We start from the raw sequence: 19,934 nt of genomic DNA on the forward strand, positions 1-19,934 counted from the left end.
CTAAAAGAATAAAGAAAAAAAAAGATGGAAAAGTTTCAATCTGAGAAGAAGGAAATAGAAAATAATTAAAAGTGTTATTTCATCATAGTTTCCTATACCAAAAGTAAGAGCAGTTACTTTCTCCAATGTGAATAATAGTAATGTAAAATAAACTACCCTAGGTGAAGTGCATCTTACTTTGAGATAATGCTCATACTGCATTTGTTGTAATGTTCTGTCTGTAGGATGTTTTGTTGCACAGCTATTGTAGTTTTGTTCTATCTCACTCCCAAACAGAGTTCTGGATTTTCCACAAACGTACAAGACCAGAAGATTGCAAATATGTTTGAATTATCTGTGCCTTTCCGCCAACAGCATTATTTGGCAGGACTTGTGTTAACAGAACTGGCTGTCATTTTAGACCCTGATGCTGAAGGGTGAGTAGACTTATTTTGCCTTGGGAATAGCAATTTGATTTTGGATAATGGGACAGAAGTATCGCACTTATATTCCTAAGAATCAAAAGAGTACTCTTTACTACTCTTCATCTACTTCTGTATTCACTAAGTTCCATACCCATGTTATCTGCATTTCACTGATTTTAAGAAAGCCAGTTTTTCATACTTCATCATCTCTGAACTTGAGGTTTGTTTTGAAATGAGTGGTATATCATGGTTTATTTGATAGCATTTGTTTTTCCTTCATGGTTACAAAAAATATTTGTGAATATAAGTAGGTAGACTCCTAGATTTGTTGATACACAGTAGGCACATTTCAGTTGAGGAAAATGGACTAGTTTTCTATTCCTTGTAAGGAAAATTTATTGTTTGCCATTATACTGTGTAGCATTTTATTTCAAAATATGCCCTATAAACAAATATTCTTAGGTTTTAAGAACTTCCAAAGTTGTATACACTTGTACAGGATTTTTAGAAATTGATATAGTAAGGAAAGGGCATATTTTCTGATGATTTGAATTTATAGAAATAGCTTTAGGGTTGTGGTCTAGCATCCCTAGAGAATACTTCTATCTTAATAATTGTTTTAAAAAATCCGTGTAATCATAATTCCTTTAGGTAATGGTCACTTTAAAAAAAATCCTCATAGTAGGATCTTTAGGAGTTTTTTTAAAGTTTTTATTTAAATTCCAGTTAGTTAACATGCAGTATAATATTAGTCTCAGGTGTACAATATAGTGATTCAACACTTCCATACGATACCTGGTGCTCATCACTGCAAGTGCACTCCTTAACCCCCATCACCCATTTCACCCACCCCCCCGCCCCCCTCCCCTCTGGTCACCAGCAGTTTGTTCTCCACAGTTAAGAGTCTGGGTTTTTTTGCTTATCTCTTTTTTTCTTTGTTTTGTTTCATAAATTCCACATAAGTAAAGTCATAGGGTATTTGTCTTTTCCTGACTGACTTATTTTGCTTAGCTTTATACCCTCTGGATCCATCCATGCTATTGCAAATGGCAAGATTTCATTCTTTTTTATTGCTAATATTCCAGTGTGTGTGTGTGTGTGTGTGTGTGTGTGTGTGTGTGTGTGTGTATGTACAGCATGTTCTTTATTCATCTGTTGATGGACACTTGGGTTGCTTCCATATTTTGGCTATTATCAATAATGCTACAATAAACATAAGGGTGCATATAACTTTTTTGAATTAGTGTTTTTGTATTTTTGGGTAAAATCCAGACTTTTAAGATTTATTTATTAGAGAGAAAGTGCACATGTGTGCGCAGGAGGTGGGGGCAGAGGGGGAGGGCGGGAAAGAGGAAAAGAATCCCAAGCAGACTGTGCTCAGCATAGAGCCCAACGTGGGGCTCGATCTCATGGCTCCAAGACCATGACCTGAGCCAAAACCAAGAGTAGGATGCTTAACTGACTGAGCCACCCAGGTGCCCCTAAAATCTAGACTTTTAATAATGGTCCTCAAAGCCCTATTTAGCTGGCTCTTAGGTACTTTTGCCACTGTCTTCCCTCCCCACATATTAAAATCTAGCCATCCCAGTCTTTTTTTTCTGCTTCTTTAATATGCCAAATTCATTCCTACCTTATGGTATTTGCACTTGGATTTTTTTTTCTCTGCCTAACAGTGCTCATGTTACCCTAAGACTGTCATGTACCCTTTTGCTCCTTGTGATTCTTCAGGTCTCCACTCAAATAGCATCTTCTCAGCGAGGCTTTCACTGGCCGCCCAGTCAAAATGATAGCCACGCTGCCCTGCCACAATCATTCTTAAACATATATTTTTTCTTTTATTTTCCACAGAGCATTTCTCTGAAATTTGCTGCTTAATTTCTGTCTCCTCCCATTAAAACGTGATTTCATGAGAGCACACACTTTTATCTTTTTTGTTTGCTGTTGTACTTCCAATGCCTTAGAATTGTGTCTGGCACAAGGTGGATGAATACACATTCATAAATAGATGTTAATTCAGTAATATATGAGTAATTGACTTTGGGAGACTCACATCTCATCTCTAAATTTTATGTTCTTTAGTGATATACAGATAAAATACAACATATATTGTCTTAGATAGGTACTTGAGGAATGCTTTTCTTTTTACTTCATCTGCTTGCTAATAATAATTCCTTGAGTGGCAATAATATGTTTTAATATTGATCAAAGATTTGCTCTTCAGAAACTTTGATTATAGTTAGAAAATTAAGACTATGAAACAATATGATTAAATGCTAATTTTGTAGCACATAATTCTATAGAAAATTAGTACCTCTACTGCATTTGTGACACTGAATTATTATTTTTGCGTCTGTGTTTCTCTCTTACAATAGCAAACTCTTTAAGAACAGGGACGGTGTCTTATCCCTAATACTTAAAATAGGATATTGCACGTCCTGCATAAACATATATTTAATAACATGTGATTGAGTAATGTAGACCTGTGAAAAGGCTTATAAAGATGATTGGGTAGAGCTTATTGGTAGGTTAAGGTCGGGCTGGTAGCTACACAGCTAAGGAATACACACCCGGGTTTGGGAGTCATCATTGGTAATGCAAAAATTCAGAAGGGAGAACATAAAAACCAAATGACCAGAATCTGAGACTTGGGTGAAATGAGAGAGAGAGTATGAGGAAAGGGTGGGAACTATTTGGAGAAAAAATTGAGAAAAGATAAGATGACAGCGTCAAGTAGAGAACTGGAGAATAAAATCTGAGATATGTCAGTTAGATGTGGTTCTTTTTAATTTTTTATTGTTATGTTAATCCCCATACATTACATCATTAGTTTTAGATATAGTGTTCCATGATTCATTATTTGTGCATAACACCCAGTGCTCCATGCAGAACGTGCCCTCCTCAATACCCATCACCAGGCTAACCCATCCTCCCACCCCTCTCCCCTCTAGAACCCTCAGTTTGTTTTTCAGAGTCCATCGTCTCTCATGGTTCTAGATGTGGTTCTTGATAGTGTTTAAAAATACACTTTCTGAATAAAAATCTCGAAGGAAGAAGAAAGAATCTCCAGCTAGATTGCATATATAGCAAAGAAAGAATCTCCAGCTAGATTGCATATATTGCAATATAGCGGCAGATAAGATGAAGGGCTCCTGGTTTCCAGTCCCAGCTTTGAAATTGGCTATGTGATCTTAAAAGAAATAAGAGCTAGTATTTACTGAGGAAGGCAGTATACAAGGCAGTGTGCTAATAAGTATGTTACATAAATTATGCAACTTAATTCTCACAGCCACCTTATGAGGTAGGTAATTACTCTCTTACTGTAGGTAGGGAAACCGAGAAGGTAAGTAACTCTAAGAAATTATTTAGTTATTAAATAATGAAGCTAGTACAGTGCCATGTTGTAAGCATTCAAAAACTGTTAGTTCCAAAGAAAGGGAGTAGATACTAGGAAGTAAGTGGAAACAGTTGCTATGGACTATACATTTAGGAAGTTTATTACTGGAGAAATTATGGTAATAGTTTTACTCGGAGAGAGTATATAACGTAGAAGAGACTAGTTTCAAGTGAACATGTATTTTCAATATAGGAAAGGCTTATTTGAAAGAAAGAAGGGAAAATTTTAGTGAGGGGGGCATTGAAGCTGTTGAAGACATGTGGGGTTCATTAAACATAATGGAGAAATTACTTTTTGAGAGAAGTACAACTTTTTCTGAGACAAAAGGAATGAGAGAGAGATAAATGTGGGGATGTGTTAAAGATCTGACTAGAGCAAATTCAGAATGGCTTTTCTTTCCTAAAAATCAGAAGTCGGAGGTAAGATCTTTTTCTGAGGTGGATGGTGAGAGGCTGAAGGGGCGAATGAGGTGTGGAACTGCTGCCAGGTGTAGCCCTAAGGGCCTGTCAACATTGGCTGAGTGTTTAATTAGAATAGTTGGCAGAGTCAAAGCACCTTCAATCCGAGAAGAGGCAAAAAAAGAAAAGTGATGAGTGTTTTAGCCCAGTTGAAACTCAGGGGATTGAGCCTACAGAAGGTGTATGGCCCAAACAAGGTAGATGAGCAAGGAAGTTGAGTTTAAATCCGAGAAGTCAAAGACAACCCCCCCAGCCTATGAACTGCATAATCCATCAAGTAGAGGATTTTTCTTTTAGAAAAAGGACATAAAAGTTTTTTTTGGCAAATGTGAGAAGATCTAATATGAAATAAAATTTGAAGCTACTTAAGATTTTTTTTTTGCTTTAAAATATAACCACAACTGGTCTTAAGTTATTTAATATGAATATGTACTAATAAGGAGTTAATATAAAAATAATTGAGATTTACTTCTAGGTGAATTTGTTTAGCATTTCTTTTTCCCCTCCATCTTTACTTTATACAGAGAGACATTTGTTAATTTCATAATGAGAAGCGTTTCATAGGAATACATGCAAATATGTGGCAAAGTTTAAGTTAAACAAAATTGATTCAGTACTGTGACTTACTGTTTGTTTTAAAGATATTAACTAATCTCTGTGACCTTAGTGCTGCTGCTGCTTCTTCATCTTCTTTTTAAATAGACTGTTTGGATTGCACAAGAAAGTCATCAATATGGTACACAATTTACTATCCAGTCACGACTCAGACCCACGGTACTCTGACCCCCAGACAAAGGCGAGGGTGGCCATGTTGTATCTACCTCTGATTGGCATTATCATGGAAACTGTTCCTCAGCTCTATGACTTTACAGGTACTTTGTATATTTAAAACATCTTAAAGGAAATCTCAGTGTTGCAAAGTATTAGAAATATTTCAAGGCTAAAGATCTTATTTTAGGAAAAGAAATACAAGGAAATGTACACTGGCATAAATGAACTGTAAATATTTAACCATATTACTGAATGACTTTTGACTACATCAGAGAATTCACTGCAAGCTTTCCTCAAGTAGTTCTTACGATGAATTTTAAAATAATGATTTATAGCACTTCTGTACCTGCCTATTAGAAAATAGGTTTTTTGGTATGAGACTGTACTGTTCATCCGAAAAAATGTATGTAAGAAAACACGGCAGATGTTTCCCACCTTCAGTCTCATTTATATTCATATATATATAATTGAAATTAATATTCACCTGAATAACAAAAATTAGGTTTATTGTTAACACTGGGCTAATAAGTTGAAGTTATGTTGCTTTTTAAAAACTAGAACTCACAAAGTTTTATTGCTCTTGCTTTCCATATTTAGAATTTCTTGAATTCCTTCAGTTGTCCTAAAGAAAACCCTATAGTTTACATTTAAGAAAACAAAAACGGGGCGCCTGGGTGGCTCAGTCGTTAAGCATCTGCCTTTGGCTCAGGTCATGATCCCGGGGTCCTGGGATCGAGCCCCACCTCGGGCTCCCTGCTCAGCGGGAAGCCTGCTTCTCCCTCTCCCATTCCCCCTGCTTATGTTCCCTCTCTTGCTGTGTCTCTCTCTGTCAAATAAATAAACAAAATCTTTAAAAAAAAAACAAAACATTTACTGAGTACCTATTACATATTAAGAACCTGAACAGAGCTGGTGATACAAAGATAACTAACTCTGTGTCTTTAAGGGACTGGTAGTTGAGTAGTTCAACCAGTATTTTGATCGCCAAAGTGGGCTTCCTAATCTGAAGGCAGAAATGTTTATATTATTATATCTTCTTTGACTAGCAACTTCTCTACAAAACTACAAATTGTTACTGTAGGAATGAGTTAATGTTTAAAATACTGTTTAAAATAAGAAAATCTAATGGTAAATATTACATCTTAACAGGTTTTTCTTTTAAAGAGTAATGGAGAGTAGGAAATTGCATGCTCAATAACTGTTAATTAACCTAAATGGAATTTTGGTTATTTATTTTGGGATTATTTGTTTTTCCAGAAACTCACAATCAACGAGGAAGACCAATTTGTATAGCCCCTGATGACTATGAAAGTGAGAGCGGAAGCATGATAAGCCAGACCGTTGCCATGGCAATTGCAGGAACATCAGTTCCTCAGCTAACAAGGCCTGGCAGCTTCCTCCTTACATCATCGGTAAGAACAACCCTCCTGCAGAAGTTTTTTCGAGAAAGACAGATATTTACAAGGATGTACCCTTAAATAACAGATTGTTGTATTAGCTGATGCAAGAGTACTCTTGAGTTTCATTTACTTTGTGGAAATATTAAGGTTCTGAGAATATTGCTTATCTTGTACTGAGTTGTTTTAAAAATTATTAATACCTCAAGGTTTATGGTTGCTCTGTATTCCACCATTCAGAATTTTGGAAGTTACCTTATTGTATATGGCCTATTTTCTTTATTTTCAAAATACATTTTGTTCTTCAACCCTAAGAAATATTTTCAGTTGTTTAGTAATTGAGAATATTTTTTTTAATCTCTGAAGATTTATACTGTTTCATGTTTAATAAAATTGATAGGTACTCTGCCCCTGTAATTTTTGCCCCCTTAAAGAGGGAAGGATATGGGAGCAGAGAGGAAACAAACTGCCAGTAGGGCAAGATCAAGTTTAAAAGACTTTCTTTCAGAAAAATGCAATAGTACTTATGGAAGCTGTCCTGACAACTTCAAGTTTTATTGAGATAGTTTACATATCAAAACATTCACCCATTTTAAGTGTACAGTGTCATGGTTTTTAACGTATTTACAGAGCTGTATGGCCACCACCCCAGTCTAAGTTTAGAATATTTCCATCATCCCAAGAAGAATGCTTAGGCCTATTAAGAGCCACTCCCTATTTCCCCCCAGCCCTAGGCAGCAACTCACCTACTTTCACTGTGTATCTGTATAGATTTGCCTATTCTGGACATTTCATATAAATGGAATTATACACTGTGATCTTTTGTGTCTGGCTTCTTTGACTACACGTAAAGTTTTTGAGTTTCAGCCATGTTGTAATGTGCATCAGCACATCTTTTTTTTTTTTTTCTTAATTGCCAAGTAATACTCTTTTGTATTGATATGCCAGATTTTTATCCGTTTGTCAGGCTATGAACCTTTGGATCCTTTCCAGTTTTTGGGCTGTTAAGAATAATGCTGCTATCAACATTTGTGTGCACATATGTTTTTATTTCTCTTAAGTAGATATCTAAAAGTGGATTTGCTGGGTCATATGGTATCTCTGTGTGTAACATTTTCAGACGCTTCTAAATTCTTTTAAAAGTGGCTTCCCCATTTTACATTCAGCAATAAATGAAAATTCCTGTTTCTCAAATCCTCTCAAATCCTCACCAACACTTGTTACTATGTCTTTTTTTATTGTAACCACCTTGGTATAGAGTAGTATCTCATTGTGGTTTTGATTTGCATTTCCCTAATGTCTACTAATGTTGAGCATCTGTTCATTTGTTTACTGACACATCTTTTTTGTGTGTCTTATTTAGAGAAAAGTTCATCCATCTTCCTTGCCATTTTAGTATTGTGTTACTCATTTTCTTGTTACCAGGTTGAAAGAGTTCTTCCTATATTCTGAGTACAAATCCCTTATTAGGTAGGTGATTTGCAAGTATCTTCTCCCATTCTGTGTATTATCTTTTTGCTTTCTTGATGGTGTCTTTTGAAGTGCACAAGTTTTTAACTTTGCTGAATTCCAATTTATCAATTTTCTTTTATCACTTGTACTTTATATATTTTATATGTATAATATCAAAAGTACATGCACAATTAAGGTATCATAATAGAAGAAACAATAGTGTACCCCCCACCCAGCTTCAGAAATAGAACATTGCAAATTCCTTGAAAGTTCCCAGTCTGCCCTCAGTTCAGTCCCTGTCTCCGCCCAAAATGACCACTGTGGTCAATTTTGTTGACCTTCCTTTTCATTTTTTAAAACTTCTCTTATGTGAAATATACTACATATTAAAAAGTACATGAAACATAAATGTACAAATTTATAAAATATTGTAAAATGAGCACCTTTGTAACCACCACTCAGGACAAAATATAGAATGTTGGCTGCCTTTCAGAAATCTCTAGCATGCTCTTCCCCACCACAGCTATTCACCAAGCTGCCCTCTATCCTGACTAATGAAGTAATTGCTTAATTTTGCTTATAGTTTTATCATTCAACTTTGCACCCCTAAACACTGTAATTTAGTTTTGTTATATTTTTAATTTTCATCCATGTTATAAAATGTAGCTATAATTTACTGATTTTCATTTCTGTATGTCTTTAAATTGTCTGTCTATAGATTAATTTATTTACCTCTTCTTGTCTTAGATGCATAAATGGTTTCTGGTCTTTGGTTATTTCAAATAGTAATCCTATAGATTTCTTTACATGTATGGTGTGTGTGTATGTGTGTGTGTATATACACTTTTATTTAGGTTATTTTCTAGGAGTAGAATTTGCTGGGTTATAGAATATGTATGTATCTTTATACCAGATATACCTGGGTATTTTTCCAAAGGGTTTGTCTCAATTTATACTTTACCTACAGTATGAGAGTTCCCATTCTTTCACATGTTCATCAGCATTTAGATTTTTCAGACTTGAAAATTTTTGTCAATCTGGTAATTTATAGTTGTATCTCATTTCAGTTTTCGTTTTCCTGATGCCTTATGAGGTTATGCACTTCTTCATATACATGTTGGCCATTTGAATTTTCTCTTTTGAGGTTCTAGAGTTTTTCCCATTTGCCATTTGGTTGTCTGCCTTTGTTTATGATTTGTATGAGTTTATTTCTGGATCAGGCCCATTGTCAGTTATAAGTGGTTCAAATATTTCTTTTGTGTGTGTGTGTGTGACTTGCCTTTATCACATACTTAATGGTGAATTTGGTGATTAGAGTGTCTTATTTAAAACACTTAAATTTGTCAGTCTTTTCCTTTACAGCTAGTGTTTTTTGTATCTTTAAAATTTTTTTCCCTATTCCAAGATTTTGAAAATATTTCCTGTGTTATTTTTTAAATGCTTTTTTGTTCTTTTATATTTAATCCTAAAATCTACCTGGAATTTTTTATGAACAGTAGAATCTGGGGATTCAGGTTTGTTCGTTCATTCATTCATTCATTCACTTATACCGAATTATCACAGCACCGTTTATTAAAAGATTATTTGGCCTACTCCTCTAGAGTCCTACCTCAGTATGGTCTATCATGTAGAAAAAGTCCTCATGCATATAAAAAAAATTTGTCTTTCTACATAAATTTTAGAATCAGCTTATGCTGTTCCACTAAAGTAAAGAAACAAAAACCAATGAACCTGTGGGGATTTTGGTTGAGATTATAATGAGTCTATGGATCAGTTTTGGTGAAAATTGATATTAAATCTCTTAATCCTTGAACATGTTAGATCTCCCTATTATTTAGGTCTTCTTTAACATCTATGAATATATAAACTTTTATAGGTTTCGTTTTTTAGAAATACTTTATTCATTTGAGAGAGAGAGAGACAGATCACAAGCAGGGAGAGAGGCAGAGGGAGAGGGAGAAGCAGACTACCCACTGAGCAGGGAGCCTGATGTGGGGCTCAATCCCAAGACCTGGAGATCACAACCTGAGCCTACGGCAGACGCTTATCCATCTGAGCCACTCAGGAGCCCCTATGGTTTTCACTAAAGAAGCTTAGTACATCTTTTATAGATGTGGTTTTGGTCCTTGATATTTTTTATTTTTATAATATTATAAAATTTAAGTAATACATACAATTATATATAATCTTAATAAATGTCATCTTTTTTGAAAATTCTTTTTTCCAACTGTTGATTAATTTTATGTGGGAATAGAATTAATTTTATACAGTGATGCTTATTTCCAGCAGAATTGCCAAACTAATAACATATGTATAGATTTTTTTTCTACATACACAATCCTATCATCTGTGAATAATGGCAGTTTGTTCCTTACTTTCAAGTTTTTTTCATAACTTGTTTTCCTGGCTAGAACCTCCAGTACAGTTGTTAAATACAAGTGGCAATAGTTGGCATCCTTAATGGGGGAAACTTGCAACATTTCATTCTTACACATATGTGGTATAGTTTTGGGGGGATTTTTTGGTTTGGGGTTTTTTTTTAAACTCTCCTTTGTTACAATATGGAAGTCTTCTTTCTGTTCCTGATTTGCTAAGAGTTTTATTTTTTAATTATGAGTAGGTGAATTTTATTATGCTTCCTTTGAATCCATTGAGACGCTCATGTTATTTTGCTTTTAAATCTTTTACTGTGACCTCTTTCAATTGATTTTCTAATGTTAAATCTACCTTCAATTGCCACATTAAACTGATTTTTTTCCATGATTGTATATTAATGGATTTTGTGTGCTGTAATTTAAGATTTGTGTATTTGTGCTTGTAGGTAAAATTGTTTGTAATATTTTTCTCATAATGTTCTTTACAGGTTTTGGAATCAGGGTTAGGTCAGCCAATTTAAATTTAAAAGGGAGTTTACCCTTTTATTCTGTTCTCCGTGAGGACTTGTTTAAAATTGGAGTTATTTCTTCCTGGAATATTTGGAGAACCTGTGGGTGATGCCATCTGTACTTGTAGTTTTCTTTTTTGAAAGTTTAAAAATTACTGATTTAATTTCTTTAATGACTATAAGACTGTTCAAGTTTTCTGTTTCCTTTTACACTGATTTTTGTAAATTTTACTCTAGTAGAAATTAAAATTTATTGGCATACAAAGTTCAGCTATCTTCTGTAATCTTTTTAAAGTCTATGCCATCTGTAGTAGAGATAAGTGGTTTCATTTCTGTGACTGGCTTTTTGTACCCTTTGTCTTACATCAGTCTCAACAGAAATTTGTGTATATCTTTAGTCTTTATAAAAACCAGTTTGGGGGCATGTTGATCCTCACTTTTGAATGTTTATCTTCTTTATTTACTGTCTTCTATTTTCTTCGGATTTATATTGTTTTTTTTCTAACTTCTTGAGATGGCTGCTTTAACTCACTGATTTTCATCATTTCTTCTTTGGTACATATTATAAGCCTGTACATTTTCCTTTAATTATTGTTTTAGTTACATGCCACAGTTTATAAGTAGCATTTTTATTATTCAGTTCAAAAATATATCTAAATTGCATTATGATTTTTTTTAGAATTTTAGGCTGTAAGTTAAGTTTTTGTTTTAAAATATCTAGTCATACATGAACAGACATTTCTCCAAAGAAGACCTACAAGTGGCCAACAGACACATGAAAAAATGCTCAACATCACTCGGCATCAGAGAAATACAAATCAAAACCACAATAAGATACCACCTCACACTGGTCAGAATGGCTAAAATTAACAAGTTAGGAAACAAATTGATGTTGGTGAGGTTGCAGAGAAAGGGGAACCCTCTTACACTGTTGGTGGTAATGCAAGCTGGTGCAGCCACTCTGGAAAACATGGAGGTTCCTCAAAAAGTTAAAAATAGAGCTACCTACAACCCACCAATTGCACTACTAGGTATTTATCCAGAGGATACAAACATAGTGATTTGAAAGGGCCCATGCATCCCAATGTTTATAGTAGCAGTGTCCACAATAGCCAAACTATGGAAAGAGCCCAGATGTCCATTGACAGATGAATGGATAAAAAAGTTGTGTACACACACACACACACACACACACACACACACACACAGGAATATTACTCAATCATCAAAAAGAATGAAATCTTGCCATTTGCAATGAATGGATGGAACTAGAGAGTTTTATGCTAAGCAAAATGAGTCAGAGAAAAACAAATACATGATTTCAGTCATGTGGAATTTAAGAAACAAAAACAGATGAACATAGGGGAAGGGAGGGGAAAAATAAAATAAGATGAAAACAGAGAGGGAGGAAAACCATAAGAAACTCTTAACAATAGGAAAAAACTGAGGGTTACTGGAGGGGAGGTAGGTGGGAGGATGGGGTAATTAGGTGATGTCCATTAAGGAGGACACTTGATAAAATGAGCACTGGGTGTTGTATGCAACTGATGAATCACTAAATTCTACCCCTGAAACTAATAATGCAGTATATGTTAACTAAGTTGAATTTAAATAAAAAATTTTAAAAAAGTTCTAGTCATAGGGTGGGGCACCTGGGTGGCTCAGTCAGATAAGCATCCAAGTTTTGATTTTAGCTCAGGTCATGATCTCAGGGTTGTGAGATCGAACCCCGCATTAGACTCCGTGGTGGCAGAATATAGAGCCTGCTTAAGATTTGATCTCTCCCTCTGCAGCCCCATATTTATTTATTTATTTGTGTGTGTGTGTGTGTGTGTATGTAGTCATAGGAAAATTTTTCATAATCCCCATGTTTCTGATTTTGGCCTGATTTTATAATCAGAGAACTTTGTGTAATTTCAGTTATATTTGTAGTAACTGGTTTTATGGTCTTGTATATAGTCAGTTTTTGCAAACAGCTCGTGTATTTGAAAATGCATATTCTTCATTGTCCTATATTTGTCCATTATACCTATTATTTCAAATTTATTAATCTTATTGTTTAAACCTTTTTTTCTTTTTACTGAATTCTGTCTGCTTCTTCTAATACCCTACTACAATCATGGTTTTTTTTAATAACTTGTCATTTTGTCAGGTTTAGTTTCCTTTGAGGTCTTATTATGAACTAATTTTAAATTACATTTTTTGATGGATTGCATCTTTTATCAACATGAACTATAGTACTTTTTTTTTTTTTTTTTGCCTTCAAGTCTACTTTTGTATATTAGTATAGTTATGCTAGGTTTCTTCTGAGATACGAGTTTTTCCACCCTTTACTCTCAACATTTTTTCCTTATGTTTTAAATGTTTGAAACTTATGTTTTGGATGTCTTTTATAAGTAGCATGTAGTTAGATTTTGTTTTAAATTTTTAAAATCTGTTTATTTTTGTCTCACTAGAGTTTTTTAAAATCCATTTAATTTAGTATAACTAAATTTAATGTAATTTAATGTACTTAACATTTTTAATTTTAATTGTCCCATCCCTTCTGTCTCTTTTGTCTCCTTTATTGTCTTGTATTTTTTTTTTCTCCTTCCATTTTTTCCTCATTTTACTTTTTCCTTTCTACTAGTTTGGAAGTTAAACATTCTGTTTGTATTCTTTTTGTGATTGTATTACAAATCACAGTATGCTTCTTTGAATTAAAGTCCACTCTAATTTAATCATTACCTTTACCTTCACATTGGTTAATAGAAGCTCTCAGAACAGGTTGCCGATTTATTTACCTTTCTCCCTACTTAAATGCTATTTTCAAGCATTTTTAATTGTATATATCATTAAACCTCAAAAAACATTGTTACTACTTTTATGGCTATAGAAATTTAATTATCATTTAGATTTGTCCATGTGTTCACCACTGTATTTGCTCTTTTCCCAAATTTGTAACCTTTCATTAGAAATATTTTTCTTCTTGGGGCGCCTGGGTGGCTCAGTTGGTTGGGCGACTGCCTTCGGCTCAGGTCATGATCCTGGAGTCCTGGGATCGAGTCCCGCATCGGTAGTTGAGATCATGACACCAGTGGTTAAGTACTTCCTTTTTCTTTTTCTCTCAACATCCCTTCCACTGCTTTCTTATTATTATTTAGTATATTTACTTCACCAAATATTAGAATGTAGTATAATAGACAAATATAGAAGAATATAAGATTTGGTGTCTGGTTAACCTGGACTAAAATCCTGGCTTACTTTCTAGCTTTTCATTTCCTTACCTGTAAACTAGAAATAACCATAGTTAGTACCATCTCATAAAATCATTGTGAGCATTAAATATGAAAAAATGATTGGCATAGTGTCTGGCACATTTCAAATTTTGTTATGTTTTGTCATCATTGTTATTGTCATCCTGTATTCTTGTCTGTAAAACTGAGATGATACAACTCCCTTGGTAATATTGTTGGAGGACTGAATGAAATAACGTATGGAAAGAGCTTAGCATGATGACTGGAGCAGAATAAATACGGAATAAATGGTATTGTAGACAAGTTTTTATTCTTAGTTTTTCGTTTATGTTTCACATACTGTATACAATTGCAGACTGAAGACTGAAAATAGCACCTTCACCTTACAAGGTGGCCCTTGAGAGGAAACTGTGGTTCTCTAAACCTGATCAACATTTTTTATTACTTTCTATTCTTATATCACTTTTACTGAGTGCTTTTTTCCTTTTACCATATTACATCAGACATGATAAAAATAGATACACTAGTTTTAATAGTAGGATCTTTTAGCTTTGTCCCTTGATGTTTATTTGTTGTCTGCTGGAAGCACTACCATAAATTAAAACAATCTTTCAATCCCGGGAAAAGTTTATTAAAATTCAGGACCTTAAGTTTAAAGTTCTCTGTGACTTATTCAGGTATTGTCTAAATCAAATGGCGGGGCTTTTTTTAAAGATTTTATTTATCAGAGAGAGAGAAAGGGAGAGACAGAGAGAGCCTGTTCTCACAAGTGGGGGGGAGGGGCAGAGGGAGAAGGAGAAGCAGGCTCCCCACTGAGCAGGGAGCCTGAGGCAGTTGTTGATCCCAGGACCCTGAGATCATGACCCAAACCAAAGGCAGACGCTTAACCGACTGAGGCACCCAGATGCCTCTTCAAATGGTTCTTTATAAATATTTGCTTTTTTTTTTTTTAATTTTTTTATTGTTATGTTAATCCCCATACATTACATCATTAGTTTTAGATATAGTGTTCCATGATTCATTGTTTGTGCATAACACCCAGTGCTCCATGCAGAACGTGCCCTCCTCAATACCCATCACCAGGCTAACCCATCCTCCCAACCCCCTCCCCTCTAGAACCCTCAGTTTGTTTTTCAGAGTCCATTGTCTCTCATGGTTCTTCTCCCCCTCCGATTTCCCCCCCTTCATTCTTCCCCTCCTGCTACATTCTTCTTCTTCTTCTTTTCTTTCTTAACATAATATTTGCTTTTTTAAGCAATTTTTGTTTTATTGTATTTAGAAGAAAACACCTAACAACCCCCCAAAAGAAATGGCCATTGATCAGTCTGTCTCATTCTACTATTCTTTATTTTCAGAGTGGCAGGCAACACACTACCTTTTCAGCAGAATCCAGTCGGAGCCTTTTGATTTGTCTACTTTGGGTTCTCAAGAATGCAGATGAGACGGTTCTACAAAAGTGGTTTACAGATCTCTCAGTCCTACAGCTAAACCGGCTACTAGATTTGCTTTATCTCTGTGTATCTTGCTTTGAATACAAAGTAAGTGATCGCTATGCCATTGCAGAGAAGAATGAGAAAGCAAACATCATGTGGAAAAGGAAGAACAAAAGTTCCTCAATGTCTCTTCTTTTCTAATGTTTAAATTTTAGGGAAAGAAAGTGTTTGAAAGAATGAATAGTTTGACCTTTAAGAAATCAAAAGACATGAGAGCAAAGCTTGAAGAAGCTATTCTTGGGAGCATAGGTGCTAGGCAAGAAATGGTGCGCCGAAGCCGAGGACAGCTTGGTACGTACACAATATCTTCTCCTTCTGGTGAGAATTTTTTCAATTTCCTTGAACTATATATTATAGTGATCATTGTTGCAAGTCTTCAAAGATTCTACACTCTTTTAAGTGTTTTTCATTTTTTGTTTGTTTTAGAAAGGAAGGGGGGTGAGGAGCAGAGGGAGGACAGAATCTTAAGCAGGCTCCACGCATGGAGCCTGACGCAGGGCTTGATCTCACAACTGTGAGATCGTCACCTGAGCTGAAATCAGGAGTCAGATGCTTAACTGACTGAGCCACCCAGGCGCCCCTTAAAAAGTGTTTTGAATGAAACAGTGAATTTACTTGAGTAACCACTTCTCTGTAGGAATTCAAATTAGAGTTCTAAACAGGGTGAACGTATTTCCTGATTTGTTCTGGAGAGTCCCGGTTTATTACTGTTGCCTTTGTGTGATTATTAATAGCATCCCCCCGCCCTTTAAGACTTTTTAAAAGCAATTTTAGGTTCACAGCAAAACTGAGCTAACAGTACAGAGATTTCCCGTCTACTCCCTAACACACATGCATTGCCTTCCCCGCTGTCGACATCCCCCGCCAGAGTGATGACTTGTTAGACTGATGACTTGTTAGACTTGGTACTGAACCAGCACTGACACATCATTATCACCCAAAGGCCGTACTTGACATTATGGTTCAGTCTTAGTGTCATACTTCCTACATAGCATCACTTTTTACTCTTAAAAATTTCCTATTTGGCACAATAAATTAAAATACCCAGCATTTAAGGGAAATATATTGTCCGTCAGACTCAAATATCAGGGAGAGAAACAGGTTAATAGCATTTGAGGCCTGTTTCTAATCCCAAGTACTGCTCTCCATTAGCCATATAACCTTGGCCAAACCACTTAATCTCACTTTCCTTTTCCTCATCCACTTGTGATTGTTTTGAGAACTTAGAAGGTAGTTTAACTGATCTTATCATCTTTGTAGTGACTGTGTGTGTAAACATTTCCTAAATTCTAAAGTGACAAATAATAGTGTTGCTGAGAGCTCCTTAAGGTCAGGGACATGGTTTAGACATCTGTGTATATGACACATGCTAATAGTTCAATATATTATGCACATTTACGTGAATATTTTTAATGTTTTCTGATAGGCCATAAACACATAAACACGTAGACATCATTTATCTATGTAAACTTAAATATCTTTTATATGCTATCCAGTATATTTGGAATTTCATAAGAATACAAAACCTTTGCCTTTGGAATTAAGAGAACCATTTTTTTTTCACTTTCAGTTTATATACAGTCTACAGTGTACTTAACAGATTTTCTTTTAACTCCTTTATTACATACAACAACCCTCTAAAATATGAAAATGAGGGCGCCTGGGTGGCTCAGTTGGTTGGGCGACTGCCTTCGGCTCAGGTCATGATCCTGGAGTCCCGGGATCGAGTCCCGCATCGGGCTCCCTGCTCGGCGGGGAGTCTGCTTCTCCTTCTGACCCTCCCCCCTCTCGTGCTCTCTCTCTCTCTTTCAAATAAATAAATAAAATCTTTAAAAAAAAAAAAAAATAAAATAAAATATGAAAATGAACTTTTATTTAGGTCATTTAATTATCACCAAAATCTATGAATGATTATCCCTACCTTTAAGTTAAAGAAAATGAAACTCAGGACGCCTGGGTGGCTCAGTTGGTTGAGCGGCTGCCTTCGGCTCAGGTCATGATCCCAGGGACCTGGGATTGAGTCCCACATCGGGCTCCTTGCTCGGCGGGGAGCCTGCTTCTCCCTCTGCCTGCCTCTCGCCCTGCTTGTGTTCTGTCTCTCTCTCTGACAAATAAATAAATAAAATCTTTAAAAAAAAAAAAAAGAAAATGAAACTCACCAGAGGTAAATAACTTGCCTAAGATCATAAACTATGTGACAGAACCAGGCTCTTTTGACTTCCAGTGTAGTTCTCTATATTATACCACAGCTCTTTCTAAGGTTTAATGTCAGAGAGAGTGGAACTGTTAAGTGTATGTTACATTTTTAAGCCTGTGGCCTTAGGACAGCTATCTTTGAATATAAGAATTGAAGTTCTCTATGTGGAATCTAAAATAAGTAAATGAATAAATTCATAGATACAGAGAATGGATAGGCGGTTGCCCTGGGTGTGGGGTGAGGGATGGGCAGAGTGGATGGAGGAGGTCAAGCAGTATAGACTTCTGGTTATAAAACACATAAGTACTAGGGATGTAATGTACAGCATGGTGCCTACAGTTAATACTGCATGGTATGTTTGAAAGTTACTAAGAGAGTATGTCTTAAGGTCTCATCATAAGAAATTATGTGTGGTGATGGATGTTAACTAGATTTATAGTAGTGATCTTTTCATAGTGTATACATATATTGAATCATATTATGCACCTGAAACTAAAATAATGTTATATGTCAATTAATCTTATTTTTTTTAAAGATTTTATTTATTTATTTGACAGAAAGAGACACAGAGAGGGAACACAAGCAGGGGGAATGAGAGAGGGAGAAACAGGCTTCCTGCGGAGCAGGGAGCCCGATGTGGGGCTCAATCCCAGGACCCTGGGATCATGACCTGAGCCGAAGGCAGACACTTAATGACTGAGCCACCCAGGTGCCCCAATCTGATTTTTTTTTTTTAAATTAAAGTTCTTAGAAAAATTAAGCCTTTGCGATTCTTATTTATGTTTGGACATACAAGTTACATCACCTAATGATAGACATTCTTAGCTAAGAGATGAGAGACAGTTTCATGGGGATAAAAAAGTTAATGATGAAAATGTAAATAGATCCCAGATATCAGTTTTGTTAACTGTGTAAAGATAGGCATATGTTTTTTTGTTTTATTTTACAAAATATTTTGAAGATAGAGATTTCACAATAAAAAAAAAAGGGAGATAAGGGAAGGGAGAGAAAGTAGAAGAAATACCCCAGACATGTCCTTTATTGTGTGACAGATTTGTCTCATTATTTTTAAAATTTCTATTTGAACTCTGAATTTTTACTTTTTTTTTTTTTTTTCCATCCTCCTAACCAATTTTAAGTCTTGGGTTTTTCAAAAAGGAGCGTTAGTTTTCTAGCTGAAGGTCTGAAATCATGGCTGATTCCATCATTTAGGTGTGTATCTCTCCACAATTCTAAATGCCTTCTTCGTTTCTGCTGAATTTGTATGAACCAGTTCTGTTGCTGCTACCCCTTACAGGAGCCCCCAGCATTCAGTCTGCTTTCCATCCCAGAAACTTTGGGACAAAGCCCCCATCTTTCTCCTATCCTGCCTTCTGTGGACCAAAGGAAGTAATTACTTTAGGAATCCTTCTATTTTGTTTATATATTAAACAAAAACTTGTTGAGCTCTCAGTATTGCCAGACACGTTGTCAACCCCGAACATAAAAGGGTGAACAAAATAGGCATAATCTCCATTCTTACTTAAGTAGCTTAAATTCTTGTGATCGTAAGTGCTAATGGAGAGAAATACAGCCAATTAAGAGGAAAGAAAGTGTTGGAGAGGGACACGTGGGTGGCTCAGTCAGTTCAGCGTCTGCCTTCGGCTCAGGTCATGATCTTGGGGTCCTGGGATTGGGGCCCGCCCCACCTCGTCCGGCTCCCTTCTCAGTGGGGATCCTGCTTCTCCCTCTCTCTTTCTGCCCCTCCTCCCTGCTCGTGCTCTTTCTCTCCCTCTTAAATGAATAAAATCCTTTAAAAAAGAAAAAAATGTGTTGGAGAGTTGGGGAAGACCTTTCTGTGGAGATTATGAATGACTGGCCAGTGAAAATTTGTGGGAAGAACAATCACATAAGAGGAACAATAACTATTGTGGAGGTCCTCAATCAGGAGCATGTAGAGGGAGACTGTATATACAGAGAACACACAGAATGACTGTGGTGGTGTAAGCAGGAAGGAGAGTGGTTGGAAGTAAGATCTTACCACGTGGGGCCTTATAAGTCATGGTTTAGGTTTTGAGAAAATCTGTGTTAAGAAAGTTTGCGTATATAAAAGGGAGCTTGTTTTTTAATATTACATGTAACAAATGTATTTCTTCTATAACTTTTTTTTTTAATTTTAATAAAAAGTACTATTGTTAGTTTTTTCCACTTGTGCTGAAGATAAAATGACTATATATAAAGTTAGCATTGTGCAGTATTTCTTATAAGT

General features: G+C 35.5%; 1 protein-coding gene across 15 annotated transcripts in view; it reads left to right on the forward strand.

The window, feature by feature from the left end:
* The window catches only part of DOCK7 (dedicator of cytokinesis 7), a 214,594-nt gene that overhangs the window by 153,886 nt on the left and 40,774 nt on the right, over nucleotides 1–19,934 (forward strand). For 9 of the 15 annotated variants that reach the window (XR_013448151.1, XM_078073036.1, XM_078073023.1 and 6 more), the window contains 5 exons: nucleotides 277–416; nucleotides 4,959–5,128; nucleotides 6,285–6,439; nucleotides 15,352–15,534; nucleotides 15,645–15,807. Coding sequence is in view for 14 of the 15 variants with exons in the window: in XM_078073036.1 (XP_077929162.1) it covers nucleotides 277–416; nucleotides 4,959–5,128; nucleotides 6,285–6,439; nucleotides 15,352–15,534; nucleotides 15,645–15,807 (811 nt within the window). In the remaining variant the exon portion in view is untranslated. The remainder of the gene's footprint in view (nucleotides 1–276; nucleotides 417–4,958; nucleotides 5,129–6,284; nucleotides 6,440–15,351; nucleotides 15,535–15,644; nucleotides 15,808–19,934) is intronic. The other 6 variants (XM_078073025.1, XM_078073028.1, XM_078073026.1 and 3 more) reach the window with 1 other exon arrangement.

This window comes from Halichoerus grypus, chromosome 5, assembly GCF_964656455.1.
Source record: "Halichoerus grypus chromosome 5, mHalGry1.hap1.1, whole genome shotgun sequence".
NCBI lineage: Eukaryota > Metazoa > Chordata > Mammalia > Carnivora > Phocidae > Halichoerus > Halichoerus grypus.